We start from the raw sequence: 19,758 nt of genomic DNA, 5'->3' as shown, positions 1-19,758 counted from the left end.
TAGAGTAATCTTGGTTGTAGGTTCTTCCCTTTCAGCACATTAAATATATTGTGCCACTCCCTTCTGGCTTGTAGAGTTTCTGCTAAGAAATCACCTATTAACCTTATGGGAGTCCACTTGTATGTTATTTGTCATTTTTCCCTTGTTGCTTTTAATAATTTTTCTTTGTCTTTAATTTTTGTCAGTTTGATTACTATGTGTCTCGGCATGTTTCTCCTTGGGTTTATCCTGCCTGGGACTCTCTGCGTTTCCTGGACTTGGGTGGCTATTTCCGTGTTAGGGAAGTTTTCCACTGTAATCTCTTCAAATATTTTCTCAGGTTCTTTCTCTCTCTCTTCTCCTTCTGAGACCGCTATAATGTGAATATTGGTGCATTTCATGTTGTCCCAGAGATCTCTTAGGCTGTATTCTTTTCTTTTCATTCTTTTCTCTTTATTCTGTTCCATGGCATTGAATTCCACCATTCTGTCTTCCAGGTCATTTATCCATTCTTCTGCTTCAGTTATTCTGCCACTGATTCCTTCTATTTTATTTTTCATTTCAGTTATTGTATTGTTCATCTCGTTTGTTTGTTTGTTCTTTAATTCTCCTAGGTGTTTGTTCTTTAATTCTTCTAGCTCTTTGTTAAACATTTATTGCATCTTCTCGATCTTTGCCTCTATTCTTTTTCCGAGGTCCTGGATCATCTTCACTATCATTATTCTGAATTCTTTTTCTGGAAGGTTGCCTAGCTCCAGTTCATTTAGTTGTTTTTCTGGGGTTTTATCTTGTTCCTTCATCTGGTACATAGTCCTCTGCCTTTCATTTTGTCTGTCTTTCTGTGAATGTGGTTTTCATCCACAGGCAGGATTGTAGTTCTTGCTTCTGCTGTCTGCCCTCTGGTGGATGAGGCTATCTAAGAGGCTTGTGCAAGTTTCCTGATGGGAGGGACTGGTGGTGGGTAGAGCTGGGTGTTGCTCTGGTGGGCAAAGCTCAGTAAAACTTTAATCTGATTGTCTGCTGATGGGTGGGGCTGAGTTCCCTCCCTGTTGGTTGTTTGGCCTGAGGTGACCCAGCACTGGAGGCTACAGGCTCTTTGGTGGGGCAAATGGCCAGCTTTGGGAGGGCTCATGCCAAGGAGTACTTCCCAGAACTTCTGCTGCCAGTGTCCTTGCCCTCACAGTGAGCCACAGCCATCCCCCGCCTCTGCAGGAGACGTTCCAACACTAGCATGTAGGTCTGGTTCAGTCTCCAGTGGGGTCACTGCTCCTTCTCCCTGGGTCCTGATACACACACTACTTTGTGTGTGCCCTCCAAGAGTGGAGTCTGTTTCTCCCAGTCCTGTAGAAGTCCTGCAATCAAATCCCACTAGTCTTCAAAGTCTGATTCTCTGGGAATTCCTCCTCCCGTTGCTAGACCCCCAGGTTGGGAAGCCTGATGTGGGGCTCAGAACCTTCACTCCAGTGGGTGGACTTCTGTGGTATAACTGTTCTCCAGTTTGTGAGTCACCCACCCAGCAGTTATGGGATTTGATTTTATTGTGATTGCGCCCCTCCTACCATCTCGTTGTGGCTTCTCCTTTGTCTTTGAACATGGGGTATCTTTTTTGGTGAGTTCCAGTGTCTTCCTATCGATGACTGTTCAGCAGTTAGCTGTGATTCATGTGTTCTCGCAGGAGGGAGTGAGCACATGTCCTTCTACTCCGACATCTTGAACCAATCTCCTCATAAGCAAGGTTTTTAAATGAATCGAAAGATACTGCTAAAGCATTCGGCAGAGTAGTGTTTAATGGGCATGTGAGGTCATTGTTCTTAAACTGGCACAAACCTAAGTCTAACTTGAACAGATTTATAAGCTTGTAAGAAGGCAGAGGAGTCAAAGGAAGGTTCGCTCAGCAGCAGGATCAAATCACACTATAAGCCCTTAGGCAGTTTGCTCCTACAAGGCAAGCAACTTGTCTTGAAACATCCTTATATCCCTAGCACCTAGCCTAGTGCCTAGCACAAAGTAAGCACTGGATAAATGTCTACCGATCTAAACTCCTAACTTTTATTTTCCTTTCTTGCTTTGCCACAAGGTAAGAATACAAGGGATTCCAGACAGATCATGAGAAGATTCTCTAGCTGGTCAAAAGGTCAAAAAGGCTTCATAATCTTAGAGTTGCAGAGAAAGACTTTCAAAGAATGAACAGCAGAATCATAAAGACAAATATAAATATGAAATGAAAATTTTAAACTTCTTTATATCAGAAAATATAAACAAAATGAAAATTAAAATGACACTAGGATAACTTTTTTAAAACACAGAACTCTTTTTATTAATCTATATAAACTAAAAGTAACCATCTCTAAGGTAAATACTATTAAGTGATTTAGTACTTAAAAGAGAAATTAAAACACCTATGTGTTTGTATAACAGAATATTTCTAGAAGGAAGTTTAAGAATTCACAGATGTTGCAACTGGTATTCTAGAATGGAAGGAAGACATTTTTTCATTATATTATATATCTTATAAAATGTTTCAGTTGCTTACTATGGGCATATATCACTCTTCTAAAAAATGTATCAAAATGGAACCTACATCACAGGTTCTCATGAGAGTTTATGAGTTATGTAAACTTATATATATATATATAAAATATTTAGAATAGTCAATGGATATAAAATGCTCAGCACAGTAAGCAATATTTTAAGGACACAAATAGTATATTATATATAGTGTATACACATGTCTGCCCAAATCAACACAAGGGAAAAAGAAAATACTAAAAATGAACAAAGAATATGAAATATTAATTCACAAAAAATGGTCAATAAGTTTATGGCACATTTCCAATTTCCCTAGTAATCAAATGCAAATAAAAAAGCTTTTTCCCTTTCAGATTTATATAATTTTAAAGGACTGACAAAATCCACTACCAAGAGGTTGAAAGGAGACAAGCAGCCTGATACACTGCTCTTAGTGAGAATGTTAATCTGTACATGAACATCTCATTGGCCCAACAATTCCATGTCAAAGAATTTAACCTAAGGAAATATAAGACAGTTGGAAGAAGGGAACAGCCCCAGTTTTCCCCATACAGGATGCCTGAAACACCAACAAAAACCTGCAATCTTTGTGGCATGAAGAACCAAAGCCACTGGAAAGTGAGAGAGAAAATCCCAGAAAGGAGAGAGGGAGCACAGAGTCCCAGATTCTGTGGCTGACCTCTGAACCAAGCACTCATGAGGCACACTCCAAGTAGCCCAGCTAAGACTAAAAGAAATGATATTTGTGTTTCTACCCCCAACGGGAAAAACAGAGTCTGCAGTGTAAGTTCAGCCAATTTAACTGTTTCAAAAATGACAATACTCAGAGGAACATAATTCAAACACTCGAAAACATATCATTCACAATGTGTAGGATATATTCAAAATAAATATGAATAAAAACACAAGAAAATATAATGTATTCTCAAATGAAAAGGCAATCAACAGAGATGATCCCTAAGATGTCCCAGACATTGAAATTGGCAAAGATTTTTAAAGCAGCAATATCTATGCTCAAGGAAAATATTCTTGTAATGAATGAAAAGACAGGAAATCTCAGATAAATAGAAACTATAAATTCTTAATAAAATATCTGAAATTAAAGACTCACTGGATGGGCAGAATGGAGATGACAGAAGAAAGGATTAGTGACCCTTGAGATAGGTCAATAAAACCTATATAACGTGAAGAATAGGAAGAAGTAAAAGTTCACGAGGGCTTGGTATACACCATGTACACCAACACCTTCTTTTAAGGAAAGAAGCCCACATTAGTTACTATCATTTTTAAGAAGGTTTAGGGAGAAGGAGGGCAGTCAGACACATCACCACCTATTTTTTAACTTAATTTTTATTTTATATTAGAATATAGTTGATGTACAATTTTGTGTCAGTTTCAGGTGTACAGCAAAGTGATTCAGTTATACGTATACATATATCCATTCTTTTTCAGATTCTTCTCCCATGTAGTTATTACCGAATAGAGTTCCCTGTGCTATACAGTAGGTCCATGTTGATTATCTATTTTATATATAGTAGTTACACTGGCCTGACTATTGTTACATGAGCAACCATGGAGGGGTGGACACAAGGTTAGCTAAGCGACTTCAAAGGTGGCTAGTGTGAATAAATAGTGGATTGTAAAGTCCCTTTTGACCAAGAACAACCTTTTTGGCTGGTCAACAGTACACTCCCCAACACTTCCTCCTTTACTTAAAATTTCTACTTCTTTTAATGAAAATAAACATGATAGTTAATAGTTTTCAAAAAGGCTTCATATTCAAGCTCCCTTTCTGATTTTAATTCTCATTACAATATCGTAAGAAAGGGTGGGAAATACGCCTTCTCTTTTCAGATGGATCATACAAAAACATGCCTGAAGTTATAGGGTTACTAGAAGTAACTGACTATCCTATGCTTTTATTCCTGATCTGTTCCCTTTCCTACCTTTAAAATCCAAAATGTGGGTACAGTTAGAATAAGATTATGAGTTTAAAAAATTCTAGTTCCTTCTTTGTCTCATCTCAAATCCTTAATAAGGGACCATCTTGTGAACAATATTCTGAAGCCAGATTATAACTTAATCACGGAAAATAAACAACAAAAAAGAATTGAGGGAATTCCCTGGTGGTCCAGTGGTTAGGATTGTGCGCTTTCACTGCCTAGGGTGCAGGTTCAATCCCTGGTCAGGGAACTAAGATCCCTTAAGCCAGGTGGTGCAGCCAAAAAAAAAAAAAAGAAGAAGAAGAATTGAATGTAACACATTTCATTTCCATTCCTTTTGTGTTTTTAAACAACAAAATCACAACTAAAACAGCATTTGAAAAGCAAAGATATTCACACTTGGTTTGAGGTTCCCCTTTCTAGTCCATCACTAACCCTGATCTACCCTGAGGTACCAAATCAGTCATGTTCTTTGGCCTAAAAAGATGAGACAGCAACAAATAAGAATGGAAGGGAGATAGACTAGAAAGAGAAGGAAATGGGAAAAAAAGGCCAACATTTTAAATAAGTGACTCTACTGCAATCTGTACTTTATTTCCTTTCAGTGACAATTATACCTTACATTTGAATAGAACTGTAATATATTTTTCAAGGCATTTTCACATTCTATTAGAGCCAGTCTGCCCCCGTAATTCAAGAAAAGAAGCATGGAAGGTACAAATAAGAGCGCTTCATCTGACAAAAAAGAATCAGTGGGCTGTCAACCCAAATTTCTTGTGGGGTTCAAGGTGTTTTAATAAGCTTTTAATTTGAAAAATGTGGAATTACAAAACATGACAAATGTAAAATTTTGAAAAGAGATTTGATTTCCTTACCTGAAATTGACATGCACATTTCAAACCATCTCCATCTTCTTTACAGACTCCTCCATATTTACACGATGATTCATCACAAACTCTTATATCAGATTCCCTCACATTTAATTCTGTAAAAGAGGAAACATTGTTTCATATATATTTGTCTTTTTTATCCAAAGGTACATATATAAATAAAAGAAAAAGTCTTTACACCTCATTCACAAGTATAATAATAAGACACAACATACAAAAAACAAGTTCTACTGGACACAAAATGTTCAAGATTCTGCAAAGAGAGTCCTACATAATAATATGCCTAAAAGTATATAAAAGCAAAGAAAAATAAAACTCAGGATTTCATATAATTCCCAAAGATAAATCCAAAGAATCTTTATATTTTTCCTGCCAAGAGCTTAAGACAGTCTTCTTACTATTGTCTTAACGTTTTAGATTATTTTTCTAGTGTTTAAGTTACTTTTAAGGATAAAAAATAATAACTAAAAAGAATCTTGATTCTTCTGGTACCCAAAATAAGTTTTGGATGATCATTATTCACTCTAGAACAAATAAACAGTTTTAATTACAAAAGAATTATGAAGTAAGCTTGAATCTCATACAACAGGAACATATGGAGCATTTACTTGCAAAGAAAGATTCAAAATCTTTCTCAACTTAAATTTTTTAAATGACTGATTTAATTTTACTACCACAGGAAGCAGAGCCTATCAATAATACTAGTATTCTGTGGTCATTCTGTGCCTGTTCCAAAACTGTCAGTCTTATTCTGGAACTATCAAAATAATCTCTCTAGGAAACGTAATAAACTGCTTCCAGGTTAATGCTAAGTAAAGCAGCCAATCACATGGAATTGGGTGAAAACCACTACAAAGACAATTTTCATATCCTCCCTACTGGGAATGAGAGCTGTAACAACAAATGCACTTATACAAACAGTAAACAAATGGTTGCTTAAAAATTCATCCCAGTGTAGAGGTGAACTCATGAGTCTGGGAGCAGAGAGGCCTAAGTTAGCTTCTGACCCTGTGGCTCAATAGCTGAGAGACTCTGGAAAGAGCACAAGATCTCATGAAGCTCTAGATGGAGACAAGGTCTTGGCAAACAGATCTCAGCGAGCTTTTCTCCAGCAATCCTTCCTCCCTGGTTGTTTTCTACTTCTAGACTTCAAATCAGGACTCGGTGGACTGAGTCAAGGACGTTCTACTTCTCTATCTAGTGACATCTGTCCTGGTTGACCATCATTTCCTCTCTCTGCCCCACTTGTCCTCAGTGCTCTGCAATGTGTCTCAGGTCTCCTCCTCCTAGCTGACCCTCCAACGAGCTGGCAGTCAAGTACCTAAATACACAAGGAGTTGATAGTCACAGTACTTATTTGAGAAGCCACTCTGCACCAAGCACTGCACTAAAGTAAGCATATGTCTATGTAACTATTGGTTACAAAAATTTTTTCTTCTTTTCCTTAAGTGGATATCAGGTGCACAAAATTGGATTGCTCTAAAGTTCAAGCATATGTGTAAAATTTAAAAAAAAAAGATGAGTAGAAATGAAAACTACAGGAAACTAATGCAGCTGTTTTGTTGCTCTCTCTGTTTCTCTCACTATTCAAGGCACAAATGACCATCTTTCTATTCTTTCATCCTGGCTCTGGAGGCTTTATGTTCTTGGTTTTCCTCAACTCCCACTTTTTGCTTGTTCTTCTCTTCCCCGCTTAACCTCTTGCATTAGCTCCTGAGGCTCAATCTTAAGTGTGGGTGTTGCTTTTTTCAATCTGCCTACATTCCTACTGGGAACCTGCACAAGGTCCGGGTTCCAATTACTGTCTAATGTACATTGTAAAACCCAAGGAAGATAACTATACATTAATAAAGAACTGCTCTGGAAAAGAAGATAAGAATGCATAATATCTTTGCTCAACCACAGGCTTCATCAATTTAAGGGACCATAGAAATAAAAACAATTGCACAATTTGAGAAATAAAATTTAGTGTATTTCTCTTATTTCTTTTCTTTGTAGCCTTAAAGTTCACACTGGGTTCCAATACAATCACACATACCAAACAAGAACAAAGTTTTTATTTTGTCCATGGGTCAAGATCATGCTCTGAGTTAAGACTTGCTATCCTGGCTTGAGATTCTTTTGAGTTGCAATGTTTTACCTGTTGCATTTTAAAAGTGCAACGAGATTGCAATCTAGAGCCTAAACCCTCCCTGCCACTAAGATTCTCACACCTCTGTGAGAGTTGTTCAAGCATCTGTTTGCATGAGGGACGAAGGAACATTTTTAGAGAATAATCATCCTTACTAAAGTGAGGCAGAAAAGCTCAGCCTGATAAACAAAGCCTTGGTTGGAAAGGAGGAGTGATCCCAAGCACAGGGTGGTATCTCATCCAGACTGCCCCAAAGGGTCATCATGACGAGACCGAGAGGCTAACAATGAGAAACTAAAGAATGCCTTTCACTAAAAACTCTGAAGCACCCAAACAATCCCACTCCTGGGCACATAGCTGGAGAAAACCGTAATTCAAAAAGATACATGCACCCCAATGTTCACTGCAGCACTATTTACAATAGCCAGGACATGGAAGCAACCTAAATGTCCATCAACAGAGGAATGGAAAAAGAAGATGTGGTACATATATACAATGGAATATTACTCAGCCATAAAAAAGAACAGAAATAATGCCATTTGCAGCAACATGGGTGGACCTAGAGATTGTCACACTGAGTGAAGTAAGTCAGACACAGAAAGACAAATATCATATGATATCGCTTATATGTGGAATCTAAAAAAAAAGGGTACAAATGAACTTATTACAAAAAAGAAGTAGAGTCACGAATGTAGAAAACAAACATATGGTTACCAGGGGATGGGGGGGAGGGATAAATTGGGAGATTGGGATTGACATATACACACTACTATGTATAAAATAGACAACTAATAAGAACCTGTTGTATATAGCACAGGGAACTCTACTCAATACTCTCGTAAGGGCCTATATGGGAAAAGAATGTAAAAAAAAAAAGTGGATACATGTATAACTGATTCACTTTGCTGTACACCTTAAACTAACACAACATTGTAAATCAACTATACTTCAATAAAAGTTAAAAACAAAAACAGGGCTTCCCTGGTGGCGCAGTGGTTGGGGGTTCGCCTGCCGATGCAGGGGACACGAGTTCGTGCCCCGGTCCAGGAAGATCCCACATGCCGCGGAGCGGCTGGGCCCGTGAGCCGTGGCCGCTGAGCCTGCGCGTTCGGAGCCTGTGCTCCGCGCGTTCGGAGCCTGTGCTCCGCAGCAACGGGCTTAGCTGCTCCGCGGCACGTGGGATCTTCCCGCACCAGGGCTCGAACCCGTGTCCCCTGCATTGGCAGGCAGATTTTTAACCACTGCACCACCAGGGAAGTCCTCCAACAGTGTTTTATGAGAGGCCCGCGTACCACAAAAAAAAAAAAAAAAAAAAAAAAAAAAAAACCAAACAAAGCTCTGAGGCAACAAGACACAAAGAGCTCCACTTTGATACCCACATGACAAGATATAAGAGGGGTAGAAAAGGGGCTAGGACACCTCACCACCCCTGGCGCAGCACACCTGGGCAGGCCAGCACAAAGCCAAGGAGACAGTGGTGTCAGGCTCCAAGGTGCACCTCTGATGTCTAGGGGCAGGTACCAATGCGCAACTTCAGGGGCAGCTAACATCACAAGAAAAACAAGACATGCTGTGTGGCAGCGGCCAGAATACATTAGTGAGCCTACATGGTACACCCCTGGGTAACTCCAAAAATAAACTTGGCAAGGAGGCATTCTGTGGGAGCTAGAGGTCCTACATTAACAGGTAAGGTTGAAAAGTCATGAAATTCTGATTATACTGGTTACTTGTCATGTTTTATTTTACACCTATCTTGCTATCAAATCCATGCTATTTTCATGTGTGTTAATGTGGTAAATGTGATTATGTAGTTAGTTGATCAGGAAGCAATTATGTATCTCCTATGTATCTAATATTATGCTAAGAATTTGGGATACACTGGAAAGAACATAACAGGGAGCTTATGATCTTGCTAATAACATGTAGAACAATAAGTGATTAATTCAATATAAATATAGTCTATAATAAGGGGGAAATTGTGTTGTACAGACTATGTTTGCTCTAGGAGTTTCAAGAAGTAGGAAATAAAAATAGATTTGAAGTATAGGGTGCAGTGTCAAAGATGGCAAGACTTGCACTGACCTTGAAAAATTAGTAACACTTTTTCTGATTATAAAACTAATATAGATAGTATCATTACACAAAATTTAGAAATGGCATTGTTTTAATTGCCCACAATATGTGGTAATATTAAAAGAGAGAGAAAAGAATGTTCTTATCTATGAACAATGTAAGTGAAAGCAGAGACACAAATAATTTAATAGTATGCATAAATATTAATTATCAGTGGTTCCCAAACCATGTTCCTTAGGAAAACTCGTGTCCTAGACTATAATGTACCTTCATTAAAATCAAGTAGAATTTCAGTTTCTCATTTGAAAGGGAAAAGCTTCAATGGAGAGAATTTTCTCATTTTAAGTGAGTTTTTTTTTCACTTAGATTTCTTAAACCCTCACTATCTGAGATACTTCCTTGCTAGTTGTCAACAAAACCAATGTTCAACAAATAGGTAAAGAATATTAATAGAAAAATTCCAACAGTGTTTTATTTTTCTTAATGTATCTTTTTTTTTTTTTTGGCTGCGTTGGGTCTTTGTTGCTGCACACAGGCTTTCTCTAGTTGCGGCGAGCGGGGGTTACCCTTTGTTGCAGTGCGTGGGCTTCTCATTGTGGTGGCTTCTCTTGTTGCAGAGCACGGCATCTAGACCACAGGCTCAGGAGTTGTGGCACACGGGCTTAGCTGCTCCGCGGCACGTGGGATCTTCCCGCACCAGGGCTCGAACCCGTGTCCCCTGCATTGGCAGGCAGATTTTTAACCACTGCACCACCAGGGAAGTCCTCCAACAGTGTTTTATGAGAACACAAGATCATGAATGTCACAAGCTCACAAACATACACTTTAAATTGTTTTGTCATTGTGGCCGTCGTGGCTAATTGCCTACTTTGGATCTATTCTCTCCTTCTTACTTAGTAAGGGAACCCCAATTTTGTTCTGGGAAACAAGGTACTCAGCTAAGTAATTAATCTATTTCCCCAGATCCCTTGTTGTGTACCACAGTTGATATATAAGCACTGTCCATTCTTCCTTCCTTATTCCATTCTTTGTTCTGCTTGGAAAGTAAACCTCTTGCCTAAGGTTGTGGAAACCATCTTACATGCGTGAAGGTGAAAGCTACGAGCTAAAGATGGTAGACCAGACAGACGGAGCAAGAGTGTGGAGAGAATTATGGAATCACCACACCCACCCTGGATTTCATCCCTCCAGACTTACTGTTACGGGAAATGAACACATCAAGTCCTTATCATTTAAGCCACTATTGGTCAGGTCACTGATACATGTAAGTTAAAGACAATCCTGACATAATCATTGCATGTAAATTTAAGATAAACATTTCTAAGGAAAGTCTTAAATAATCTGGTGCTACATCACAGTTTACATGATAAAATTACATTATCAAGAGCGTCACGACTTTCTGGTGCTCTGACCCCTCCCAAATTTGAGAACTACTGCCTTAGCTCAAACTCAGTATAGTAGGAATTCTATATTGGGATCATCTTCTGAATGTTACTTCTTTTCAAGTATTCTGTTCAGTACCAGGCATCAAGAGGGCACTCTACTACCTGTCAGTGATGATGATAATTACACACCTGCCTTCCTGAGCCCAAAATGGAAATTCAGCAAAAAGGATGAGCCATTTCTAAGGCCCTCAAAACTCAGTTCTCCAAATAGAAATATTTTACACAAGGAATCACTCAGCAGAGTGGCTCAAAACAGAAACACTTTGCTCTGGTTACAAATGTGCCAGACATATAATTCTCTAAATGTAAAACTTGTCTCAATTCTCATTAACATTTCAAAGCTGGGGAACAATACACAGTAAGTGAAGGAACCCTACTTACTGTGAGCCTGAACTGCCAGAATCCCCAACTTTTGGCAGCACTAACTAGGTTCAGGCTGCAGTTCAAAATGAGACCTATTAGCACTCCAGAATGATGTGACTTTCCTACCACCGTTCCAATTAAACAGAAGGTAGTTGGAGGATCTTATGAGTTAGCTAGAAATTACAGGAGCCAAAAGTGAATTCACTTTGGAAATGTTACGACAGAATTGAGGGCTTCTCAGTCTCGGCACTACTGACATTTTGGGTTAGCTACTTCTTTGTTGGGGGCGGGGGCCATCCTGTTCACTGCAGGATGTTCAGCAACATCCCTGACCTCCACTCACTAGACGCCAGTAGGATCAGCTGTAACAACCAAAAATGTCTCAACATTACAAAACATCCCCTAGGGAACAAAATCACCCCCGGGTTAGATCCACTATAAAAGATAAAATGAAAGGCTTTACATTTAATTCTCTAACACAATCATTACAAAGAAAGTAAGTCAAATAAGCAGCAATCTGCAAGATCTCTGCACATTACTACAGCTGTTTTTCATTTCAATAGGAGGACCTAAATATACTGCCTCCAAGTTTATGTCAAGTCCTGGCTCAGAGTGGGTGCCCCTCCTTTAATAATGTCTTAACCTCTAGAAAGCCTGGCTTCTTCCCCCTTCATATCAAAACTCTATCAAAGGTCAACATGACCTCTACTCTAAAGATCCATACCTTTTTTCTTAGTCTTACAACTCTTTTCTTGACCTTTCTACAGCAATTGACACACCTGGCCTCCCCTTCCAAACGAATCATCTTGATTATCCCCCCAACTCTCTGACCACTTCCCTTTTAATCACTTCTTTTCCCTTCTCTTACTGCTCAGTCCATGTCACTCTTAGAATTTATTCCCAATTTAATCAACTCTCCAGATTAACCAAAGTGTGCCTTTCTCTGTAAAACATACAAACCAATGCCCATGGCTCAATGAATCCTCAAGGCTACTAGGTCACTCTCTCTCTAGAACATTCACGAGTACTTTAGCTCCAACCAGGAGAGCAGCTCTTGTGCTTCAAGAGTCAGTTATGTATGTTATACAGCTTGTGTATGCCAACTGTATTTGTTATTGTAATTCTGTGGTTTCAACTCTTCATAAGAGTGAAAATAAATTGTTTCTATGAAAGCAAAATTGAATTCTACAGAAAGACTTAAGATGAGTTGCTTTTTACAAATAGCTATTGCCTTAGGTGTAGGCAAGATAAAAACCTAGATTTTTGTATCCACAAGTCTTTAAGTTCCTTTTTAAAGACGTTAGAACTGGAATGTGTACTCAATGCATTATGAATCTAGTTTATTCAAGAAAGGGGAAATTCCAGCTCTTCTCAAAGAAAAATTCTGGGACCTCTTTCAAAATACTGTTTAATAAATATATATTTTTAAGTTAAAACGCTACATGCATTTATGAATTATTTTGTCACTCCACACTTAAAAAACTTTGATTAACCAACTACCAGAATCTTAAAGCACTGAGACAAGATGGCTCCTACTATATATAAAAATATTCTGCCCTCAGCCATCCCATTGTGATATCTCATTTTACTTCTTCTCTCTCAGCATTCTCATGCACTCCCACCACTCAAGTCTCCAGTTGCTTTTCCCCAACCTTATTAAGCCACTTCCATCTGCTTTTGCCAATGCTATTTCCAGCCTTCAGAGCATTGTTGGGCAAAGTCCTATAAATGAATAAATAATACTTAACAATAAGTATTCTTTAAGTACTTATCAACACGTGGAAATTTTCAGTTCATCGCCAGTTGATTCCTTATTGACTCCCCTCCAGGACATGTTCAAACTCTGTACGTCGTTCTTAAGAAAATGTCAATGGGTTTATTCTCATTCTCTAGATGTTTATAGTATTTGGGAAAACCTGCATACCAATCCAGTCTTACAGGACCCCTGTAGGATGTTTTCACTCCCAAAAACACTCCAGCTTGTTCACGATCCCATATCCAACTGCCTACAAGACAGTTCCATGATCTCTACACTGAAAACAGTGGAAATATTAAGAATATTTAATGTTTAAATATTTAAACATTAAAATATCACCAGGAAATGGTGTGACACAGCCATGGAACATTAAACAGCTGTTTAAAAGGTTGTATATATTATATAGCAATGTGGAAATAGCTGATGAATGTCAAGTGAAAAGGCAGAAGACAAAGCTATACACATACACCAAGCTAATGTATAAAAAACACATATAAGGGGCTTCCCTGGTGGCGCAGTGGTTGAGAGTCCGCCTGTCGATGCAGGGGACACGGGTTCGTGCCCTGGTCCGAGAAGATCCCACATGCCACGGAGTGCCTGGGCCCGTGAGCCATGGCCGCTGAGCCTGCGCGTCCAGAGCCTGTGCTCTGCAACGGGAGAGGCCACAGCAGTGAGAGGCCCACGTACAGCAAAAAAAATAAATAAATAAAACACATATAGGAAAATCCAGCCAGGAAAAAACAAAAGTTGGTTAACAGGGGCTGTGTTTGCACCAGTTGAACATGGATGATTTTTTCTCTTTAGAAGTTTCTATACCAGTTATATTTAATGGGGGAAAAGACTCAATGTGATTTCAAACAACCCCAGAGACAGCTTGCCATACAATGGACAAAGTGTGAGTTTGGGGGTCAATACGGGCCAGGTTCACATGTTGGTGCTTAACATTGTAGAGTATACCACCTTCCCTAGGTATTGTAATGATTAGATGAGATAATGTATTAAAAAGCAACAGTACCTAGAACAAGTAGGTATACAACAAAGATTCACTTCTTCTCTTTCCCCAGACCAGTTTGAGAGATACCTTTAATGACACAAATCATTGAAAATCAAACAACAGATCTATCTAGGAAATGTTGACTTCAGGGACTTCCCTGGTGGTGCAGTGGTTGGGAGCCCGCCTGCCAATGCAGGGGACTCGGGTTCGAGCCCTGGTCCGGGAAGATCCCACATGCCACGGAGCGACTGGGCCCATGCGTCACAGCTACTGAGCCCACGTGCCACAGCTATTGAAGCCTGGGTGCCCTAGAGCCTTAGAGCCTGTGCTCTGTAGCAGGGGAGGCCACTGCAATGAGAAGCCCGTGCACCACAACTAGAGAAAGCCCGTGTGCAGCAACGAACATCAATGCAGCCATAAATAAATAAATTTATTTTTTAAAAAAATGTTGACTTCAGTCTCAGCAAATGAGATGAATTAGGAATTAAATTCTCTTCAACTTGTTTACTAAATTAACCATATTACATTACTGATTTTCTGCTATAAAGATATGAGGGGGAAAATAAACTACACTCATACTTCATGATATAAAACCAAAAGCAGTTTACATTAATATTAAACAGCATCCACAGCAGAGATGACTAAAAGTTCTCTAAGCTATATTTAACGAAGGAAATTCACATGTGCCACATAATTATCTGACTCCAATACTTTTCATCCCATTCCGCACACTACTGCCAAACCACCCTTTGTTAAACACCACTTTGATCATGTCAATCCTCTACCCCAACACCTACAATCACTCCCTGCTGCCTACTTCAATTCTAAATTCCTCTATGTCAGTATGCTTCAGGCAAGGTGATGGGGAGGACAGTCTATTGCAGGATCAGAAAGAAATACCTAGATCTTGAGCTGGGTATTAATGGTACCCAGGGTCTTTCTAGCCCTTTCAAAGATCTCGAACTTCAACACTCTCTCCCTTACTATTTCTCACTAGCTTGGCAAACCTGTGTGCTTCACTCTCACAGATATATAAACTGAAGTCCTATATGGTTGCCAGGGGACAGGGACAGAAGAGTATTGGGACTGTTAATAGGTATGGAAATTCTTTTGGGGGGCAATGGAAATGCTTTGTAATTAAATAGTAAATAGTGGTGATGGTTGCATAACTGAATATATTAAAAAAAACACTGAATTGTATAAAATGGTGAGTTTTATGTTATGTGAATTTATATCTCAATAAAAAATTTAAAAGTTTAAGAATCAGAAAAAATAATCACGTTACCTAAATTAAAAAAAAAAATGAACAGGCATTATAATTCAGTGTTTAAGAGGCAGACCCTAGAATCAGACCTCCTAGATCAGTATCCTGGCTCTATCACTTATCAGCTATGTGACACCTTAGTAATTTACCACTCTGTGCCTCCGTTCCCTCATCTGTAAAATGGGGACAATAACACTAGGGACAATAACAGTACCCATCTCACAATGTTGATGAAGGATTAAATAAAGATAGGGAAAGCACTGAGAGCAGTGCATGACACGTCATAAGTGCTATGTTAAGTGTTTGCTATTATTTTTTTATTAACACCAGCTCTGGAGAAGGTGTGGAAAATGAGCACTCAAACCAACTATACCAGTATAAATTGGCAGAACCTCTCACAGGATAATATGGCTGTATACATGGAAATTTTAATTGTCTCTATGCCTTAACCCCACAATTCTATTCCTAGGAAATGATGATAGGGATAGAAGACAAAACGTATAAAAACGTAGGTACAAGATTGGTAACATCAGCTTTTTTTTTTATAGCAGCAAAGTGGAAAAAAACCTAAGTGTCCATACGTTGGGAATTAATTAAATAAGTTATTGATGAAATATTATGCAGCCATAAAAGTATGCAGCAGAAACACATACACTGATATGGAAAGACCAAAATCCATTATGAAGTGAAAAAAAGCAGGTTATAAAATTATATAGGGACTTCCCTGGTGGTCCAGTGGTAAAGAATCCGCCTTCTAATTCAGGGGAGGCGGATTGGATCCCTGGTCGGGGAACTAACATCATCCCACATGCTGCAGGGCAACTAAGCCAGCACGCCACAACTGCTGAGCCCTCGCGCCTCAACTAGAGCCTGCATGCCTCAAACTACAGAGCCTGTGAGCTCTGGAGCCCGCGCACTACAACTAGAGAGAGAAAACCCACACACCGCAACTAGAAGGAAGCCCACGCACCACAACGAAGAGCCCTTGCCGCAATGAAAGATCCCACATGCTTCAACGAAGATCCTGCATGCCACAGCTAAGACCCAATGCAGCCAAAAAAATAAAGAAAAATAAAGAAACTATATAGTTATAATGCAATTTATATTTTGCAACATATACATGTTTACATAAGTATTTTAAAATTCTGCATGTATATTCAGTGTATTTCCTCCATCAAAAAATTTAAAATATCAATAAATAAATCTAAATACAAAAAAACACCCTCTGGTTCTATTTCTTTTTTCTTTTTTTGGCCGCTCCACATGGCTTGTGGAATCTTAGTTCCCTGACCAGGGATCGAACCTGGGCCCACGGCAGTGAAAGTACTGAGTCCTAACTACTGGACCGCCAGGGAATTCCCATCTCTGGCTCTATTTCAAACCATTATTCCTTAGTGTCTGCAATACCAAATGGAATGGGAGGTAGCCAGAAACCAGAAGTCACCCACAAGGACAGAAATCTACAAAACAACCTGCAAGTTGGCACGGAAGAAACTGATATTAACTATTCTAAAAGAGAACTTTAAAAGGACTTCACAAACTCTGGTGCATTAGAAAGAGTTCCAGATTCAGAGTTTTGATTATTTGATTAAGTAACTATATAATCTTGGCCAACACTAAATCTCTCTGAGAAATCCCAGTTCCCTAGAGTAAAAATGGGTATAATAATCACTCCTCTGAGGGTTGCAAAGATTAAATGACATCTTTACAAAAGACCACTGGAAACTGTAAAGGTTACTTCTCCCCTGTGGGACAGAAACTCTGATACAACCACAACCTTAAACCATGGTAAACTGTTATAAAATAGTGAATAATTTTTTTAAAACTAAGTTTAATTAAATGGTAATTAGGAAGCACTTATGGTCTGAACATGGAGAAGGAAACAATGGTAAACATAATGGCACCACCTAAAAAATATCTCAAACTACTTTAAAGTGAAAAAAACTATGAAAAAATGAACACAAGACACTAAACAAAGACTGAGCTGACTTGTGAACAATAGAGGATCTAAATATACAATAAGGCTAGAAACAACAGAATTGAAATAGAAATAACAGCAGTTTAGATTCACTTGTAAAACAGTATTATACGAAAGCTGACAAGGCAAAATAAGGTAAACTGAAAAATTCCAAAAGATCTGTCCTGTGAACAATAGTGGCTCCAGGTTAAACAGCATATGCCAAAGCAAACACGCATATCAAGGAAAAAGTTCAAACTTTTTCTGGTATAAATTGAAATCGTTTCAGCATAAACATTACGATACTGCAGAGGAGAATGGCAATCATCACAGACTTCTTCTTTACATTTTTCCATATTCCTCAAATTTCTTATATCAAACAAATACTGCCTTTATAACAAAGAAAAAAGGTGTGGGGTTTTTTTTTCCTTTTATTTTTCTTTTCTTTGCTTTTTTTTTTTAAACCATGGAAAAGAAAGACTCAGAATATTTGCACAAAAATGAGAAAAATGGCGCCATGGCTGAAAAGTTTCTGAAGGCAGAAGAATATGTTAAGAACTTTAGAATTCAAAGACTGATGAAACTACTGAGCCATGAAAAATACATGACACTTGTAAAAAGGAAATAGATTCAAATAGTAACAAAAGATTAACAGTAAATCATCTAATAAACTAAAAGCAAATACTGAGGGAGTTTTAAGATTTAAACATAGAATTTCAAAGTGCATGAGAAGAAAAATATGCAAAATCCTAAATGCTTCGTTTCTCCCATGAGAGAAGCTAATGATGGAATTAATAGTAAGAATAATGAAAATAGTTCTGCTAAAACAATGTTTCTAATAATGTAAAAAAGGGGGGAGAGGGAAGGAGGAGGTAAATGGGTTGACATTATCTCCCAATTCAGCTTTTACAAAATTGAGGGCTTCCCTGGTGGCGCAGTGGTTGAGAGCCCGCCTGCCAATGCAGGGGACACGGGTTCGAGCCCTGGTCTGGGAGGATCCCACATGCCATTGAACAACTAGGCGCATGAGCCACAACTACTGATCCTGCGCGTCTGAAGCCTGTGCTCCCAACAAGAGAGGCCGCGATAGTGAGAAGCCCATGCACCGCGATGAAGAGTGGCCCCCACTTGCCGCAACTAGAGAAAGCCCTTGCACAGAAACGAAGACCCAACACAGCCAAAAATTAATTAATTTTTTAATTGAAAATTTACACGCCATTAGAGAAATCACATATATAGGAGAAATGAGGGATAACATATATGAACTTAAAAGATGGTTGGTTATAATAAAAAAGACAATAACAAGTATTGGCCAGAATATGGAGAAATTAGAACCCTCAGACATTGCTGGTGAAAATGTAAAATGGTGCAGCCACTTCGGAAAACAGTTTGGCAGTTCCTCAAAATGTTAAACATAGACTTACCATGTGACCCAGCAATTCTGCTCCTAGGTATGTACCCAAGAAAACTGAAAACATATGTGCACACAAAAACGTGTGCATGAATGTTCATAGCGGCATTATTCATAATAGCTCAAAAGTAGAAACAAACCAAATGTCCATCAGGTGATGAATGGATAAACAGAATGTGGTATTATCCATACAATGAACTATTATTTGGTCATAAAGAGGAATGAAATTCTGAAACATGCTATGACATGGATGAACCCTGAAAACATTATGCTAAGTGAAAGAAGCCAATCACCAAAGGCCACATATTATATGATTCCACTTATATGCAATGTCTAAACTTGGCAAATCTACAGCAAAAGATAGATTAGTGGTTGCCTAGGGCTGTGGGAGTGGGGTTTGGGGAGTGACTGCTAAAGAATATGAGGTCTCTTTTGGGGAGGACAAAAAAGTTCCAAAATTGATTGTGGTGATGGTTGCACAACCTTGCGGCTATACTAAAAACAACTGGATTTTACATTTTAAAAGATAATCATGATCATGGAGGGTAGCACAAATATCATAATTACTTCACTTAATGTAAACGGGCTGAATACCTATGAAAGCAGAATGGTCTACACATACATTAGGAAACAAATCCCAACACTTAAAAACTAAAAAACAAACACAAATCCAAAAAGGAATGGGCAACATTATGACTTCAGGAGATTCTTTAAATCTGCCTTGCACAAAAATAAAAAGTACAACAAAAAATGAAACAAAAACTATACAATGTATATGTCCCTAACAGAATAACAAAAATATAAGAAAAATTGTGAAAAATAAACCCGTATCATAACTGGAGGCTTCAATGTTTCATTAACAATAGACAACTACACAAAGAATTAAAAGTACAGAACTGATATAAAGCATAAATTAAACCATTTCCCTTGGTAGGAGCCAACTTGGCAGAGTCAGGTTCAGAAAAGAAAGATTTAGATACATAGATATAGATATAATATAGATATAGATGTAAGGTAGATAGA

At 38.5% G+C, this 19,758-nt stretch overlaps 1 protein-coding gene across 1 annotated transcript in view; it reads right to left on the bottom strand.

The window, feature by feature from the left end:
* The window catches only part of TMEFF1 (transmembrane protein with EGF like and two follistatin like domains 1), a 97,575-nt gene that overhangs the window by 65,637 nt on the left and 12,180 nt on the right, over positions 1-19,758 (bottom strand). The window contains exon 2 of the mRNA XM_019949111.3: positions 5,327-5,436. Coding sequence (XP_019804670.1) covers positions 5,327-5,436 — 110 coding nt within the window. The remainder of the gene's footprint in view (positions 1-5,326; positions 5,437-19,758) is intronic.

This window comes from Tursiops truncatus, chromosome 6 (assembly GCF_011762595.2).
Source record: "Tursiops truncatus isolate mTurTru1 chromosome 6, mTurTru1.mat.Y, whole genome shotgun sequence".
In the NCBI taxonomy this organism is placed as follows: domain Eukaryota; kingdom Metazoa; phylum Chordata; class Mammalia; order Artiodactyla; family Delphinidae; genus Tursiops; species Tursiops truncatus.
This window is presented reverse-complemented; position numbering and strand designations above follow the sequence as displayed.